This window comes from Balaenoptera ricei, chromosome 3 (assembly GCF_028023285.1).
Source record: "Balaenoptera ricei isolate mBalRic1 chromosome 3, mBalRic1.hap2, whole genome shotgun sequence".
NCBI classification, from domain to species: domain Eukaryota; kingdom Metazoa; phylum Chordata; class Mammalia; order Artiodactyla; family Balaenopteridae; genus Balaenoptera; species Balaenoptera ricei.
The window spans coordinates 110,244,823-110,263,221 of NC_082641.1; the positions used below are offsets into that span (position 1 = coordinate 110,244,823).

The 18,399-nt window shown below is 38.5% G+C and overlaps 1 protein-coding gene across 1 annotated transcript in view; it reads right to left on the reverse strand.

Annotated features, from left to right (window-relative positions):
• MEIKIN (meiotic kinetochore factor) overlaps positions 1-16,513 on the reverse strand; it is a 139,586-nt gene extending 123,073 nt beyond the window's left edge. Inside the window, exons 1-5 of the mRNA XM_059919095.1 lie at positions 16,402-16,513; positions 16,161-16,254; positions 15,669-15,756; positions 13,583-13,643; positions 5,618-5,755 (exon numbers count right to left, since the gene is read on the reverse strand). Of these exons, the coding sequence (XP_059775078.1) occupies positions 5,618-5,755; positions 13,583-13,643; positions 15,669-15,756; positions 16,161-16,254; positions 16,402-16,513 (493 nt within the window). The remainder of the gene's footprint in view (positions 1-5,617; positions 5,756-13,582; positions 13,644-15,668; positions 15,757-16,160; positions 16,255-16,401) is intronic.
• Between the last annotated feature and the right edge of the window lie 1,886 nt (positions 16,514-18,399).

Sequence of the window (18,399 nt, forward strand, 5' to 3'; positions counted from 1 at the left end):
CTTCTGTTTATTTCATTATCTTTTTCTGGAACTCCTATTATTTGATATTAGATTTCATATATTGCTTCTCTAACTTACCTTTCTTCTCCATTTTTTGTGTTTTCCTCCTGACTTTTTTTTTTTTTCTGGGAAATCTCCTCAACTTATCTTCTAATCCTTCTATTGAGTTTTCCATTCTGCTACTGCATTTAATTTGTTCTCTGAATATTCACCCCCTCTTTTTTTTTCACAGCATCCTATTCCTATTCAATGGATGCAATATACATTTTTTTATCTCAGTGAAGTTTTTTTTTCCAGTATCTTCCTTGTATTCCTATTTCTGCTTGGTTTCTTCTCTTATTTTTAATTTTATTATGGTGGGAACACTTAACATGAGACATACTCTCAAATTTGTAAGAGTGCAATAGAGTATTGTTGACTGTAGGCACAGTGCTGTGCAGATTTCTAGAACCTATTCATCTTGCATAACTGAAACTATACCTGTTGAATAGCAGCTCCCCACATCCCTTTCTTCCAGGGCCCTGGCAACCAACATTCTACTCTCTACTTCTATGAATTTGACTTCTTTAGATATCTCATACAGGTGGAATCATATAGTATTTTTCTTCCTGTGACTGGCTTATTTCACTTACCATAGTGTCCTCAAAGTTCTTCTATAGTGTTGCATATAGCAGGATATCCTTTTTTTTTTTTAACATCTGTATTGGAGTATAATTGCTTTACAATGGTGTGTTAGTTTCTGCTTTATAACAAAGTGAATCAGCTATACATATACATATACCCCAATATTCCTTCTTTTTTAAGGCTGAATAATATTCCATTGTATGAATATACTGTATTTTCTTTCTCCATTCATCCCTCAATGGTCACTTAGGTTGTTTCCACACTGGGTTATAGTGAAAAAGGCTGCAATGAACACGGGAGTGCAAATATATCTTCTAGATCCTGACTGCAATTAGTTTGAATAAATACCCAGAAGTGGGATTGCTGGATCATATATGGTAGTTCTACTTCTAATTTTTTGAGTAACTGCCATACGGTGTTCCATTGCAGCTTCACTATTTTACATTCCCATCAACAGTGTACAAGGGCGTCCAATTTCCATATCCTTGCCAACACTTTTTTTTTTTAAATAATAACCATCCTAAGAGTTGTAAGGTGATATCTCACTATGGTCTTGATTTGCATTTCCCTAATGGTTAGTGATCTTTTCATATACCTGTTGGCAATGCAAATGTCTTCTTTGGGGGAAATGTCTATTCAAGTTCTTTGTCATTTTTTAATCAGGTTATTTGGATTTCTTTTCCTTTTGAATTGTGGGAGTTTCCAATATATTTTGGATATTAATCCCTTATCAGATATGTGGTTTGCAAATATTTTCTCCCTTTTTATAGGTTGCCTTTTCACCCTGTTGTTTCTTCTTCTGTGCAGAAGCTTTTTAGTTTTATCAAGGCCCACTTGTCTAATTTTGCTTTTGTTGCCTGTGCTTTTGGTGTCACATAAAGAAATAACTGCCAAGACCAATTGTCATGAAGATTTTCCCCTATGTTTTCTCCTAGGAGTTTTACAGTTGCTGTTCTCACGTTTAAGTCCTTACTACATTTTGAGTTGACTTTTCTGTATGATATAAGGTATGGGTCCAATTTCATTCTTTTGTATGTGGATACCCAGTTTTGCCAACATCATTTGTTGAAGAGACTATTTCTCCCACATTGTGTATTCTTGGCACTCTTGTCAAAGATCAGGTGACCATATATTTATGGATTTAGTTCTGGGCCCTCTATTCTGTCCTACTGATCTATATGTCTGTATTGCCAGTACTATAATGTTATATTTACTGTAGCTTTGCAATATATTGATACTTTGAAATCAGTTAAGTGTTGATTTTCTGTCCAAATGTTCTATCCATTATTACAGGTGGGGGTACTGAAGTCTCCTACTATGATTGTATTGATGCCTATTCCTACCTTCATTTCCGTCAGTGTTTGCCTCATATGCTATGGGCTCTGATGTTGGGTGAATATTTATTCATAATTGTTACGTGTTCCTGATGAATTGACCCTTATATAATTATATAATGTCCTTCTTTGTCTCTTATAATAGTTATTGACTTAAAGTTTATTTTTATCTGATATAAGTATAGCCCCTCCTGCTCTCTTTTGGTCACCATTTGCATGGAGTATCTTTCCCCACCCATTTACTTTCAGTCCATGTGTGTCCTTAAATCTAAAATGAGTCTTTTGTAGACAGCATATGGCTGGATTTTTTTTCAATCTATTCAGCCACTCTTTGTCTTTTGATTGGGTTTAATCCATTTATACTTACAGTAATTACTGCTAGAGAAGGACTATTACAATTTTGTTAATTGTTTTCTGTTTTGTAGTTCTTTTGCCTCTCTTTCCTCTCTTGCCATGTTCCTTTGTCTTTCACTGATTCTTTTATGTTGATATGCTTTGACTCCTTTCTATTTTTCCTTTGTTTCCTCTATAGGCATTTTTTGTGTGTGTAGTTACCATGGGGCTTACACAAAACATAGTTTAAACGGTCTACTTTAAGCTGATAACAATTTAACAAAAACTCTACACTTTTACTTCACCCCTCAAACACACTTTGCAATACTGATGTTACAATTTACATCCTTTTATATGGTGTATCCATTAACATATTTTTATAGTTATATTTAATACTTTTGTCATTTAACTTTTATACTAGAATTAAAAGTGATTTATATGTCACTGTTATAGTATTAGTATATTTGTCTATATACTTACCAGTGAGTTTTATACTTTCATATGCTTTTATGTTGCTGTTTTAGAGTCCTTTGTTTCAACTTGAAAAACTTCCTCTAGCATTTCTTGTAAGGCAGGTCTAGTGATGATTAACTCCTTCAGCTTTTGTTTGTCTGGAAAATTCCTTATCTTCTCTTCATTTCTTAAGGACAGCTTTGCTGGTTAGAGTATTGTTGGTTGACAGTTTTTTTCTTTCAGCACTTTGTCTATAAAATTCCACTCCCTTCTTGCCTGCAAGGTTTCTTCTGAGAAATCCACTGATAGTCTAATGGGGTCCCCTTGTACATATCAAGTCGCTTTTTTAGTTGCTGCTTTCAAAATTCTCTTTTTGTCTTTGACTTTTGACAATTTGATTATGTGCACCCATGTGAATTTCTTTGGTTCATCTTATTTGAGGTTTGTTGGGGTTCCTAGGTCTGGATGTACATTTCCTTCCCCACACTTAGGAAGTTTACAGCCACCATTTCTGTGAAAAAGCCTTCTGGTCCTTTCTCTTTCCCTCCCTTCCTACCTCCCTTTTCCCTATGGGACTCCCACAATCCATATACTGATCTGTTTTCTTAACAGAAATCTCAAACTTTCTTCATTCTTTTATATTCTTTTTCCTTTTTGCTCCTCTGACTGGATAATTTCAAATGACTTATCTTTGAGTTTGCCAATTCTTCCTTCTGCTTGATCTAGTCCAATCTCTTTTACTGGGTTTTTTAAATTCATTTACTGTTTTTCTCAGCTCTAAGATTTCTTTTTGGTTAACTTTTTTCCTATCTCTTTCTTAAAATTCTCATTTTTTCCGTGCATTGTTCTCCTGAGCTCTTTATGAACATTTGTTGAACATCTTTATGACAATTATTTTGAATTCTCTGTCAGGTAGTCCATATATTTCCATTTAATTAGGGTCAGTTTCTAGAGCTTTATCTTATTCCCATTTTTAGGACCATGTTTCCCTGTTTCTTTTTCTTTAATGATTTGTGTTGGTATCTGCACATTAGAAAAAACAGCCACCTCTCCCAGTCTTCACAGATACGCCTCGTACAGAAGACCTTCACCAATCTTCCCAACCAGAGATTCTGGGATCCTCTCAAACCTTCTTTCCAGTTCAAACCATAGTCTTTGTTCTTAGTGCCCATGAGGAATCTAGAATACACCAAGTCCCATCAGTGTTCCAAGACAGATGAGACAAAAACTATTCCTTTGAGCAGCCCCCGGAAATGTTGGAATGTTGGACACAGTCCAACTCTTTCCCACCCCAGAGAGAAGCTGGGATCTAGTGAATGTTTTTATGCTGGGACAAAATACTATCTTTGCTTCAGCACTCATCAGACTTCTAGAGTATGTCAGGTCCCATCAGCCCTCTGAGGCAGATAAGATAGTAGGCAATTCTTTGACCATTCCCAGAAAATTGAGAACTTTTGACACATGCTTCAGTCCTTTCCCTCCCTCCCTAGGGAGAAGCTGGGAGCTGAAGGTTTCCTGCCAACCTGTGCTGGGGGTGTGAATTATGGTGAAAGGGTGTCTTGAATTTTCCTACTGGCTTCTCTGGGTGGGGGGGGGCCGCGTTGGGTCTTTGTTGCTGTGCGCAGGCTTTCTCTAGTTGCGTTGAGTGGGGGCTACTCTTCTTCGTTGTGGTGCACGGGCTTCTCATTGTGGTGGCTTCTTTTGTTGCTGAGCATGGGTTTTAGGTGTGCGGGCTTCAGTAGTTGTGGCTTGCGGGCTCTAGAGCATAGGCTCAGTACTTGTGGCACATGGGCTTAGTTGCTCCATGGCATGTGGGGTCTTCCCGGACCAGGGATCAAACCCGTGTCCCCTGCATTGGCAAGTGGATTCTTAACTACTGTGCCACCAGGGAAGTCCTTCCTACTGCCTTTGATGTGACTGGTCTCAAGCTTGCCTGGGGTACAGGAGCCCCTCAGCTAGTTTTTAGATTTCTCACAAAGGGAATTAGTCCATGTATTGTTGAATTGGTGTGTCCCTGGGGGAAGGCAGGTCTAGGGTTTCCTATTCCAACACCTTACTGACTCACTACCATATTTTGCTTTGTTCTGATCTCTATGTTTTATGTTAGAGGGTTTTCTCAGAAGTCTAGTAGTCCTTGGCTCTCTGCTCATATTTAAGAGGGGGCCCTAAATGGCTAAGTGGGATCTCTATGGCTTAGAAGTATTTTACAAGCCACATTGAAAACTTTTCTGGGATACTATGGTATTGTACAAACTAACTTGTTTCTGGGGTATTCCTATTGTTGACTTAGGACTCAGTTTTTTCAATTCTGCTTTATCAGACCATTTGCTCTCTAGCTTTCCAAACTTTATGCTTTATTCTTTCCCATTCTCTTTACTCTTATGTGCTTATGTCTTTTTTAAAAAGCCATTGCACAAAGTTGTGGAGGAAGGCATGTGTTCAATCTGCATCATTAACCAAAGGCTCTTAATTATACATATAGTAAATGTAAATAACTCTTAATTTGTAGAAAAAATTCAGACAGGGAGATGGTCTAGTCAACCTTTTAGTTATTGAAAAGTAAGAGAAGTACAGGAAATAAAAGATAGCCCATAGTTCAAGAGAACAAGTATACATATGTTATGTGCAAAACTGCTTACTAACTGGATATGTATTACATGTAAATGCTAATCTCTTCATCCTTCCCTGATCTGAGGGCTTTTGATCTATAGTCCTATGTGACTGAGAATGGAACACAATGGATAGCAGGCAGAAGAAGGTTTTGGTGGAAGATAAGTATACCTCCTGAAAAGGAACGTTATTCATTGCAGGATTTGTGGACAAAGGAGCAATTTCTATAGTGGAGCAAATTAAGGTTGAAATTATTTTCTCACCTAAATAATCTGATCCTCTGAAGAGTTCAGGCGATGGGAAGCTACTTAAACTCTCTTCAAAACTCTTGTATTCTGTATAAGAGTCTGTGATTGAGTAACTAGGAAGAGAGCTAGAAATATCATGCTGTAAACTTAGTCCTGTAGAATAAACAAACAAACAAAAAGGGTAAAATGTTTCAACAGTAAACAGATTCAAAATCCTAAGAATTCAAAGTTGTAGAAATGTACATGCAGTTGTATACTAATAATGTAAAATTACACATACAACTGAAAAGGCATATTATTTTACACAATCTTAAATTGTACTTTAATCTGAGAAAATAATTCTGTATTTGATATGGAGAAAATGTAGTATAAACCTTTTCCATTGTTTTTCAAAGTTTTATAATTTATTCCTTCCCTACTTTGGTTCAGTTATAATTCTTGGCTCAAAAATGCAAGTTTTATCAACTATACTTCAATAAAAAATAAATATAAATAAATAAAATGTATACCTAATTTTTTAAATGCAAGTTTTATATAAAAGTAACCCAATAACTGTAAGCTAACTAGCTGAGAAGAAGAAACAGTGATTCTAGTTATTCCATTTAAAAAACAATGAGCATGGGCTTCCCTGGTGGCGCAGTGGTTGGGAGTCTGCCTGCCAATGCAGGGGACGCGGGTTCGAGCCCTGGTCTGGGAGGATCCCGCGTGCCGCGGAGCGGCTGGGCCCGTGAGCCACGGTTGCTGAGCCTGCGCGTCTGGAGCCTGTGTTCCGCAACAACAGAGGCCGCGATAGTGAGAGGCCTGCACACCGTGATGAAGAGTGGCCCTCGCTTGACACAACTGGAGGGAGCCCTCGCACAGAAACGAAGACCCAACACAGCCATAAATAAAATAAATAAATAAATAATTTTTTAAAAAAACAAAAAACAATGAGCATAAACAGACTCAAAGGAACATAGATCAAAGGAACTGAACAGAGAGCCCAGAAATAGACTCACACATATAAGAGTAACTGATTTTTGACCAAGATGCAAAGGCAAGTCAGTGGAGAAAGCATATTCTTTTAAACAAATGTTGGAACTGGATATCCATATGCAAAAGCAAAACAAAACAACTTGCATTCATACCTTCCATCATATAAAAAATTAACTCTAAATGCATCATGATTCTAAATGCAAATCCTAAAACTACAAAACTTCTAGAAAAAAACACAGGAGAAAATCTTCATGACAATGAGTTAGGCAAAGATTTCTTTGATATAACACTAAAAGGATGATTCATAAAACAACAGCAGTGATAAACTGGACTTCATCAAATTTTAAACCTTTTATTTGAAAGAGATGGTTAAGGTGAGAAGACAAGCCATAGATTAAGAGAAAACATTTGTAAATGGACTGGAATCCAAAATATAAAGAACTCCGAAAACTCAGTAATAAGAAAACAAACATCTCAGTAGGAAATTGGGGTAAATATCTGAACAGAAAATCTCCCAGAATCGGAGGTCTTAAAGTCATCCCTGTGAGAGTAGACTAGAATGAAAACCTTTCCAATAAATGGGATAGAACTTAGTATTTATTTGAAGAACCAGAAGATTTAGTAAGGAAAGGGAAAATATACTCTGCTATAGTCAGCCAGCATTTATCAAACACTTCCAACATGATAAAACAGAGGTCAACGATAATAGAAACTGTCGGGGTGTGGGGTAAGGGATGAAAGGAGAGCATTACTCTGAAAACCCATTATCTTCTGCCCTGCCCTATCTATACCTATCTCTGCTCATCCATTACCTACCTGAGACAACTAACTCTTTATCCTTCCCATTTTGACCTTACCACACCCTTCTCTTCCACTCCAACCCCCTCCTTAAAGTTGACAATTGTTTCCTACCTGGCCACCTCCTCCAGCCACCAGTGCAACACTTAAATTGACTGACTCAAGCTACCATCCTTCTTCACCTCTTCAGACGTCAGAGGTAATTTATGCCTCTAAGTATCTTTTGCTTCCCCTATTTCAGCTGCCCTAGAGTGTCCTTCCCTGTCCTTGCTACTTTTTACTTTTCTCACTCTGTCTTCATCCTTCTCACCGACATGTTGCTACATCTCTCGTGCCTTCCACCTCTCAAAATTCCATGAACACCACTCGCAGGAGAGCTAACCCTTCCACCAAACCCAGAACTCAAGCCAGGCTTGGAAATTAGGAAAGCCCTGTACTCACCATCTAGGTAGTTTGGTAGAGAAAAGAATAAACAAATGTTCCTGATTATAACAGTAGAAAGTTGTTTCTGGTGTCACAAGTTAGAAATGTAAATGCACTTAAAATTACATTTATATCAAATTATACCATACATTTAAAAAAGTCAAATAGTTCTACAAGGCTTTTATCAAAAACCTCTTGTTTCATAACCCCCATCATAATGAAACAACTGTTTTCAACCCTATTAACTCTATTGTTTCTTTTAATATCTTCCTCTATATTTTTAAATTAAATGTATTCAATGATTCTATCATTATGACTGCTTAAATATATTTAGAGCTGAGCCATGTACTATGAGCTATATTATTTATATCAACTTTTTGCTACAAGTTTTTGTTTTTCCTTTGAGTTACTGATAACCTAATTTTTAATTAGTTTTCTAAGTACCCATTTCATCCCAACTTTTTGCAAAAGTGTAAATTTCCTCTCAACAATTTTTTTTAAATGCCAGGTTATCTATCAGTTCTTTTCTTTTTCTTTTCTTTTCTTTCCTTCCTTCCTCCTTCCCTGCCTCTCTCTCTCTCCTCCTCTTTCCTTCTTTTTTTTCTCTTTTTTAAAAAAATATTGCTACTGGAGATCTCAATACACTTGCTCAAATTTGGACTGGTTATCCTCTAGACATGCTGCACACATGTCTTCCCGGGATTTCACTTTACCATGATCCTAAGAAATTCTTTCACATATTTTATGTATTAGAGCCTCTGACTTCTGGATCTCATGATTTCTTCTTTATTGATTTACTTTCTGGTTTTGCTGGACTATCTTCTTCATTTCTTGAGAAAAGGTGCATGGAAGACCTGTCTAAAAAATTTCTTTATACTATCTTCACACTTGAGTGATTGTTTAGCTGAGTACAGAATTCTAGACCAGTATATTTAAAAAACTGATTGCATTTTTTAGTGTTTGACAGATTTAAACCTCACTGCTCCATGTTCCCCTTCTGCCCCATATCTGTACAAGCTGATAAGCCCTGGTGCTCCATCTTCTGGCAACACCAGCAAGTTAAAACCTCACCCCAGCCCCACCCTCTAACCACCTAAAAACCCCAACACAGTCTCCTTTCCCTGCTCTCTCAAGTCATTTTCAGTCCTGCTCAGGAGACACCCTCCTCTCTAGAAGGCTTCATTATATCAGTAATAAACCTTTCCATACCCTCCTGGTATGTGAGTGGCATCATTAACCTTGAAATTGGAAACAAATTTTGAGTGGGAATCTATCCTGTCTCTGGAAAACTGAAGGATTTCTCTCTTTATCCTGAGGATTTTTAAATTACATAACGTTGTGCCTTGGTGTGGGTCTTTTTCATTCATTGTGATGGGCAGTTGGTGCGCTCTTTCAATATGTACACTCATAACCATTTTTAATTCTAGAAAAATTTCTAGTTTTATGTGTTTAATAATTCCCTTTCTGTTTACTTTATAATATCTGGGACTACTATTTTTCAGATGTTAGAATGCCTAGACTTAGCTTATAATTATTTTTCTTTTTAAAATAGCAGCTTTATTGAAACACAATTCATATTCCATAAATCCCAATCTTTTAAAGTATACAATTCGGCGGTTTTTTAGTATACTCATAGAGTTGGGTCACCACTATTTCTATCTTTTATCGTCTCTTTAATGTCTGTTCAACTTTTGGAATATTTCCTTAAATTCATCACCCAATCCTTCATAGAATGTTTTCCTAATTCCATGTTACTATTTTTTAAGAATTCTTTTTGTTCTCTGAATGCTCCTTTTTATAGTAGCCTGCACTTGTTTCATGGACACACTTTTTCATCATCCTGAGGATAATAATGAAAACATGGCTTAGAAGTTTTTTTCTTTGCATTGTCTGTGTCCTTCAAGTTTCTTTTTATTTGGTATCTAACTTTTATTTTAAATATTTTCTTTAAATGCCTGGTAATTCTTGAATGTTTAAGAATGAGGCACTAGGACTCCCCTGGTGGCACAGTGGTTAAGAATCTGCCTGCCAATGCAGGGGACATGGGTTTGAGCCCTGGTCCGGGAAGGTCCCACATGCCGCATAGTAATTAAACCTGTGCACCACAACTACTGAGCCTGCGCTCTAGAGCCTGCGAGCCACAACAACTGAGCCTGCATGCCACAACTACTGAAGCCCACATGCCTAGAGCCAGTGCTCCGCAACGAGAAGCTACCAGAATGAGAAGCTCGCACACCGCAAGGAAAAGTAGCCCCCGCTCGCCGCCAACTAGAGAAAGCCCGTGCGCAGCCACAAAGACCCAATGCAGCCAAAAATAAATAAATAAATAAATATTTAAAAAAAAAAAAAAAGAATGAGGCAACTAAATAGCAGTTGGAAACTCTGGATTCATAAGTGGGGTTTAGGAAGTAGTGGGCTTTACTGAAGGGTATTTGGACACGGACCAGGTCATTACTGCCAGAAAATAGGTCTTTTCCAAAAGAGGAATCCTCCAGTCCCTTAACTGGGGTGTATTTTCCTGAGTGGGGTAAGGAGTCTGGGGTAAGTAAACAGACTTTAGTTAATTCCCTTCCCTCCTTCTCCCACCACCTCCCACTGCTAGTTTGCAATACAGCACCCCTGCCCTCAGCAGTACTGAGCATCCCTGTGTCCAGACCCTTTGCTTCAATGTCTCTGGACTGCCATGGTGGGAAAAAGAGTAGCTGCCTGGCTACACAGTGTTGGGGAAGGGATCACAGCATCTAATTGCTACTTTTAAAGATTTCCAAAAATCCTATTTTCAACATTAACTCTACCTATTCCTTCAGGAGTATGTGATGCCTCTAATTTCTGAAACTTCAGCCTGCCTCAGTTTGCTTCTTGGTTTGTTCTAGGTATCTAGGTATCAGCTTTTTTTTTTTTCTTCTGTCTGTTAGGCCTATTATAATTTATTCATCTACCTTCCAGATTCCAAACTTTTGCTGATTATCTCTTGTCAGCTGAGGTCTCTTTTTCTCTATGTTGTGGATTCATGCCTTTTTTAATGCCTTTATTGGTATTTTAGTGAGGTTTCAGAAGGGAGAAGTAAACGTATATGTTCAATCCTCCATATTAAATATGAAATCCTGAGTTAATTTTAATCATATTGCAAAATTACTAGATTCCAAGACAGAATTAAAACAATTAATTATATGTTAAATAGAATTCTGTGGGCTGCTCAAAACCTAACCATTTATATTTTATTATAGTATAAAGTATTCTAGGTCTCAAATATCAATCAACAAATGAACTCAGAATACAACCAGTTTGTTAATTAGAGACAGTCTATTTTCTATTTCCGCATACCTTTCACACGTCAATTTGATAAAGCTAGTAACCAAGGACATTTATCATATATTTAAACTACAATTTAAAAAAATACTGATTATGGTAAAATTGTTTATTTCCTCTAAATAGAGTAGAAAACTCATTCAACAAGCATTTCAAACTATTTTATGTCCCAAGAGTGGAATAGGAAGATAAAAGGTAGTGCTTATTTTCAATAGCTTTAGGGCCTAGAGGAACAAAAACAATTATACTGCTGTCCTGAGTCCTATGGCAGTGCCATAGAATTACCAGGATAGAACAACTCATCTAAAAAGAGAGAACAGCAGTCAGGAGAGGCTTCCCAGTAGAGACAGCACCTGAATCTATTTTTGAAGAACTAGCAGAAGTTAACCAGGCAAAGAGGGGAGAAGAAGGAGGGAAAAGCATTTGCTGAGTACCTCCCATGTTCTTTTGCACTATATTTTAAGAAAATTCCTCTATTCTATTTTCTAGCTAGCTAATTTAATCTTCAGCTGAATACATCTCAATATTAGGTTAATTTATTGTTCTAAAATTTGATGATATTTTTAGTTTCCAGGGACTAAAATTTTTTTTTATAGCAGCCTGTTATATTATGGATTCAACGGCCTCTTGTCTCTAAAGAGATATTTAAAGTTTTCTACCATTTCCCTCAGGTGTTAATTCTTTTGTTTGTTGCATTTGTGGCCTCTCTTCCATGGCACTGATTTTCTTCAAAGATTTGACTGTTTCTGATTGTCTGTTCATATCTCTATTTGAGAATCTGTTTGTATGGCACAGAGTATAAATTCTGAAACAACAACCTACCTCTGGAGATTTTAGAAGAGTGATGAGACATTCTTGGAACTCACGGTCTAGGTGGGGATGTCCTCCTGTATTTTCCAGGTATTGTAGGTTACATGGGGACACTGCCCTATTTGGCTAGTATCCACATTGGAAGTCTCTTATATCAGAATTCCCACTTCAGAGAGCCATAATGTATCTTTTTCCTGGGCTTAACAACCATAAGCATAATCTATATTTTTAACTTTTTTGCCCCTCTGCTCTCTGTGTGGCAATCTGGAGTTACTTCAGACTCCCTTCTGTTTCTCACTCCAGCTCCAACATTGACCCTAAGGAGCCAAAGTGAAGACTTAGTTCACTTTGCTTGGCAGTAATTCCTAGGGTTTTGACCTGGCAGCAGGCACTGGGAGCTGCCAGTGTTTCCAATGTAAGAAGGGGATGAGAAGGGAGACAGGTTATACAGTGCCAGAATGTAGTGCTTAATCCACCACCTTGACAACTCCTTCAGGGTCCCATCTATTACAGTGTTTTGCGTTTATTGACCAAGTGTTTTGAGTTAAGTGTATCTCCAGAGCTATTCTTAACTCTGCAGTGGTTTTTCTCTGCTCTTCATATATTCATCAGCCGGATCTCATCTGTTTTTAAGAATTCCTCAGTATTTCTGGTGTGGTAATGGCATCCTTTCTTGTTTTCAAAAATAACTTCAATTACGCCGAACTTCTATCAGTAGCCCTCCATATCCAACTGCCTATTTGACATTACTACTACTAAAATGTCTATCTTAAACACACCCATAACTTAATATATTAAAAAGAGAATTTATGATCTTTCCCTCAAACAAGGTTTTTCCAGTGAATGCTACCACCTTATACTCAGTTATGCAAGCCAGAAACACGTGTCATCTTTGATACCTCCATCTTCTTCACTCTTCATTTGCCAAATTCTGTCAATTTCATTTCCTACAACAGCCATAAGATACGCCCACTTCCTTCCATTTCCAATGTCATCCCATAGTACAAAGAGCCATCATTCCTCCCCTTAACTACTGCAATAGCCTCCCAACTGGTCTATTTACATCTACTCCTACTTTTTTCATTACTGTAGCTAATACGTTCATATCATTCCCTATTTAAAAAACTTCAGTGGCTTCTGCTGCTCCAAAGGTAAACATCAGTATCTTTGGCATGGCCTGTAAGGCTATGCAAAGCCTCAGTCTGTCCAACCTTGTCTTATTATCACACTTCCTCGTCTCTACTTTAGCCACACTGGCCTTCCTTCAGTTCACTGAACACAAAATGCTCAGTCCCACGTTAGGGTCTTTGCACATGCTGTTCCCTCTGCCTGGATTTCTCTTTATTCACCTCTCTTTATAGTTAAGCTCTTTTCTTCAGATCTCAATTAAATTGCCATTCCCTCATGGAAGTTTTCCCTAATCTCTTCAACTAAATTCAGTTACACTCAAGTTAACCTCACTTTTGTAGCACTTATCGCAATTATAATTTACTGGTGTGTGCTTGAAGGCTTTGAGGATGAAGTCTACAGCACAGGCCGAAGGATTCAACTTGGACCAGGAGAAAGACATCTCTTCCACTGAGATGGGAAGATAAGGCAGAGATACAAATGGATGCTTATGTTTGTAAGAAAGCAAGTTGAAGAAGTTCACATTGCCAGTCTTACCTGATACTCGTTCACTATTTGATAAACTACTATCAACCTGGAGGTCATCTGTCACTGACTCCTATATGAAATAAGAATTAAAGATATAACACAAATTATGAGATGGAATATTTTTATATTATAATATTATAACACATTGATTTGGTTATTTTGAAAATGCAAAACTAATATCAACTTTGTATATCAGTTTCATATGTAATACATTCTTTCAGCTTATTGATACAGATGTAGTTTGATATTTAATATTAAATCTTAAAATATAATATTATGGACATATCTAGGGAGTCATCAATATACTAGTCAACTAACTATTGTGGGATAAACCAGCAACTAGAAAATGAAGATGAATATTTTCTGATACCCTAAGTAGGAAAGAATTTTTTCCCTCTAAATATGAAAGCAAAATAAATCAAAAGAAAATGATTGATAAATAAGTCTAAAATACCAAAAATAAAATTAAAGGCAAACAAATGTGGAAATATTTGTAACATGTGTGTGTAAAAGTACAACTATCTTCAATATATAATGAATAAGTATTTCACCAAAAAATCACACAAATGGCCAATAAAATGAGAAAAAATATCAACTTTACTAGCATTCAAAGAAATGGAAAGTAAAACAACATGTTACTTTTCATCTATCAAATATCTATCTACCTATCGATAGGTAGATAGATAGATATTTTAAGTTTCAGATAAGATGGTGCCAACTGGCCAACATGAATCAAAACTTTAAATATAATCCAACCCTTGACCCACTGCAACGTATTTGTCTTAGGATAACAATCTGAGGTACACACAAAAAATTTCTGTGGTAGGATATCTACTGATATCTAAAACAGCAAAACCTTAGAAACAATCTCAATCCCCCAACCACAGAAAAATAGTTATACAAATTACAGTATACCTATGTATAAGACAAAGCACTATGCAGACACTAAAAACCATATTTTTGAAGATTACTTAATGTTAGAGGAATTTACACAATAAGATAATTTGTAAAAAAAATTTTTAAAGGCACAGAAAAAAAGGAATGGAAGGAAAAATACAAAACTTAAAAGAAACTGCTTAAACGTTTTTTTGCATAGTCTGAATAATCTATTAGGGACACAACACTGTTAAAATCTCGGGAAAAGCCTTTTTAAAAAAAATGCCTTTAGGGCTTCCCTGGTGGCGCAGTGGTTGAGAATCTGCCTGCCAATGCAGGGGACACGGGTTCGAGCCCTGGTCTGGGAAGATCCCACATGCCGCGGAGCAACTAGGCCCGTGAGCCACAACTACTGAGCCTGCGCGTCTGGAGCCTGTGCTCCGCAACGAGAGGCCGCGATGGTGAGAGGCCCGCGCACCACGATGAAGAGTGGCCCCCACTTGCCGCAACTAGAGAAAGCCCTCGCACAGAAACGAAGACCCAACACAGCCATAAATAAATAAAAATTTAAAAACAAACAAACAAAAAACAAAAAAACAAAAACTTAAAAAAAAATGCCTTTTATTAAAACTGCCCTCCCCCAAAAAACATGTCAAAGAGAAATATGCAAGCCAAAATGCTGGATTGTGACTATCCAATTTAATGCTAATGTCAGATGAGTCACAAGCAATTTTTAAAATCTGAGTTTCTCCAAACTACTGCTACACATCTTTAAAATACTGTACAGAATCCACATTAAATACAGTAGATCAGGAAGTTATATAATATTCTAATGATGATGAATCCTCTGTTTCTAACTGTTAATGCAAAGTCAGATGAGGAAACATGAAAATGGCTTTGAAATGTTTAAGTGCTACCAAACATTAGAGAATTACTAAGAAACACTTTATATCTGTCACACAGAAAATTAGCCGGTAATGAATATTTCTTAAATTTTTGTCAAAGGAAAGAAAAAACAAAAATGCATGGCTATGAGTCTACCAGAATCATTAATTCAAGGCCCTGTCTGAAGATACAGCATCAATGTTTATAAAAACACTAGAAAGCTATGTAGTCTCTATAGAACAAAGACCATATTATACTTTCATCCGGAGGTACATCAGGTACCACTGGTCTCTACCGTAAGCTTATCCAAGGACCATAGGAGAAACATACATACACTCAATGGAGCAATCTTCTCATCCTGGGCTTCTTCACTAGTGCTATTTTCATGCAGGCTTTTCTCTCCTGTACCTCTTAACTGAGTGCTAACAAACAAACAACATAATTAGTTTGCACCGTCTGAACTTGGCTCTCCACGTCCCTGATCACTATTCACACTGTTATAATCTGAAAAGCTCTGTGGGGACATAATTAACAAGAAGTAAGGAACACAGCAGGTGAATTGTATCAATAACCAATTGATGCCACGAATGCTTTCCCGGAGGTTTTCTCTTACTTGCTTTTAGGCAACTTGGTAAAACTTCTTTTTTTTTTTTTTTTACTATATCTCTTTCCTAAGTCAAATTTCTGGCTCTGTGTTCGGAGAACAGTGAAATCAGAACACACTATTTTCTTCACTGACTCTTAGAATGAGAGGCTATTAGGAGAAAATCAGGATTGAAATTTTGAGGTGGCCAGAGGCATGGGGCTGTTACTCGTGGATACGCACCTCCGTGGCCCAGAGCTGCTACCTCCCAGCCGACTCCGCTCTGATTTCTCCATGATTCTCTGCAAACCGCGCGTTTTGCCACTTCTTTTCAGGCCTAAGAGAGGGTGACACGCTTCAGGGCAAAAGCCTTGGAGGCCTGCCCTTGGGCCTCGGAGCTCCCTGGGGCTGAGGCCCAGCCCACCCCGCGTCCCACTCCGTAGGCCAGCCCCGCGGCGCTTACAGTGGGCAGAGAGCTTCCGGCCGGGCCCTGACGGGTCCTCCGCCTTAGCCGGGGCACCTAGATCTGGCGTTGGGGTTAGGTTGAGCCTATGGCCAGCCCGCTTTTTGCGGGTATAGACCCGTAGTGACCACATTGCCACCCCACCGCCAGGCCTCGGAGGGCTCTTGGCCCTCGATGGCCTGTCTCGTCTTCTTCCTGAGGAACCGAGCTACGCCGGAGGGAACCAGCGTCCAGGCCTGGCCGGCAGGGCAGCCCAAGAGGAATGAAAGAGGTGAGAAGAAAACAAGCCCACAGCGCCGACCCCCACGCTGGTCTGGAAACCGCCTCACTCCCGCCTTTTTATCTTCGAGGAGTCGCGCGGTGGCTTCTGGGAAGACACAGTGAAGTGGCGGCGCCCCGCCCTCCTGGAGGCGCAGCGCCAGGGAACTTGGTGGTGGATGGGGGGCCTGGACCTCCCTCGCCTCGTGTTGAAGGGAAAATTAATGGAAAAAGACTTTTCCTCGTCCAGGAGGTTGTTCTTTTGCTTTTCATTTTCTCATTAGTCTGATGGGCCCAACACCTGGTACTGATGCCTGTGGGCCGCTCTCCTTAGCAACGTTACCAGGAAGGCCATGGTAATGGAGTTTGAAGTCTCTAAGCACATGGAGTCTAGCTGGGGGTCAGCTTGACTCAGTGCAGGAAGGTCAGAGAGGAATGAAAGCACGTTATGGTGACGGGGAGTGTCCTGAGCAATCAACTTCAGTCCGTGGAGCCGCTAATTTACTCGGGGTGGGGGCGGGGCATGGTACTTGAGAGTCTAACCAGGCATTAGAAGAGCTTAGGTTCCAGGAGGTTTCTTCTCAGGGACAAGCAGAATGCCTTAGCCCCTGCCTAGAAGCTACCTCCTGGACATCTCTGGGCAGCCTTGTGGTTAAGGTAGTGAGTTCCACAAGGGATGCCCTCCTAGTGCCCTGAGGCTCAGCTCTTTTGCTCTGCCCAAAGGGAGTAACATAGGAATGACCATTCATTCTCTCCATACACCCAGGTTGAACCATCTGGCTGCATCTGATAAACATATTGTGCATATCATAACCATCTTCTTATTTTAAAAAATGTCATTTCACAACATTAAAAAATGCTGTTTGTACAGATGAAATTAGAAAAACACAAAGACTTTTTCTGTGATGCTCCAATATTGTGTGTAAATATAGCACACATATAGCCACAATATTTTCATAAAAAATCACTGAATTTTTTATTCAAAATCTGCTCATAGAAAGTCATTTATTAATAATTAAAACTTAATCACTAATTAATCATTAAACTTAACTTTGTAAAGAACAGAGGGTAGGCATTCTTACCTGATTAGATATAGTGCTTTGAGTCACTGAATCACTACTTACTTAGCACCTTACTCTGTGTTAGGCATTGTGGTAGGTCCTGGGGATACAGAAGTGAATTAGAAATGGTTCTTCAATCAAGGATCTCACAATTTTGTTGCAGTATAAAGCAATTATCATATTCCAACATCTTCTCTTTAGTCACATCCATAATATGCTGACAGGCAGTCTCTAGTTTACAAGCCAGGTCTCCAGGCTCCCTTCTCGCCCTTTGGAGAATGTTGTGAAAAAAAAACTTGGAGTTCTTAAATGACCTTTGGGAGGTATAGATCCTGGGATGCCCTAGACTTAGAAATGGAAGAAACATTGAAAAAGGAAAACAGCTTAAAGCAAAAGTTGATCTGCCCTTTGGTGGCCCTATTCTCTAGAACTGTCTCTATACTGAATTACATTCACTGAAGTGCCATCAAGTAAAGGTCTATGGGAGTTAATGCCTAGGGTTTCAAAACTGGAAATAACCTTTGGTGTGATTTCTTGAGCCAAAAGAGTCCTTAGAGATGATCTTGCTGTCCCCTCAATTCGAAGCTGAGCAAACCACAACGTAGGAGGCTCCTTATGACAGGTGGTTGACCTACGTGGCATGGATCTCCTGACATTTGGCTAGTGTGCTTGCCATGCTCCCATTCCTCCTAACACATGG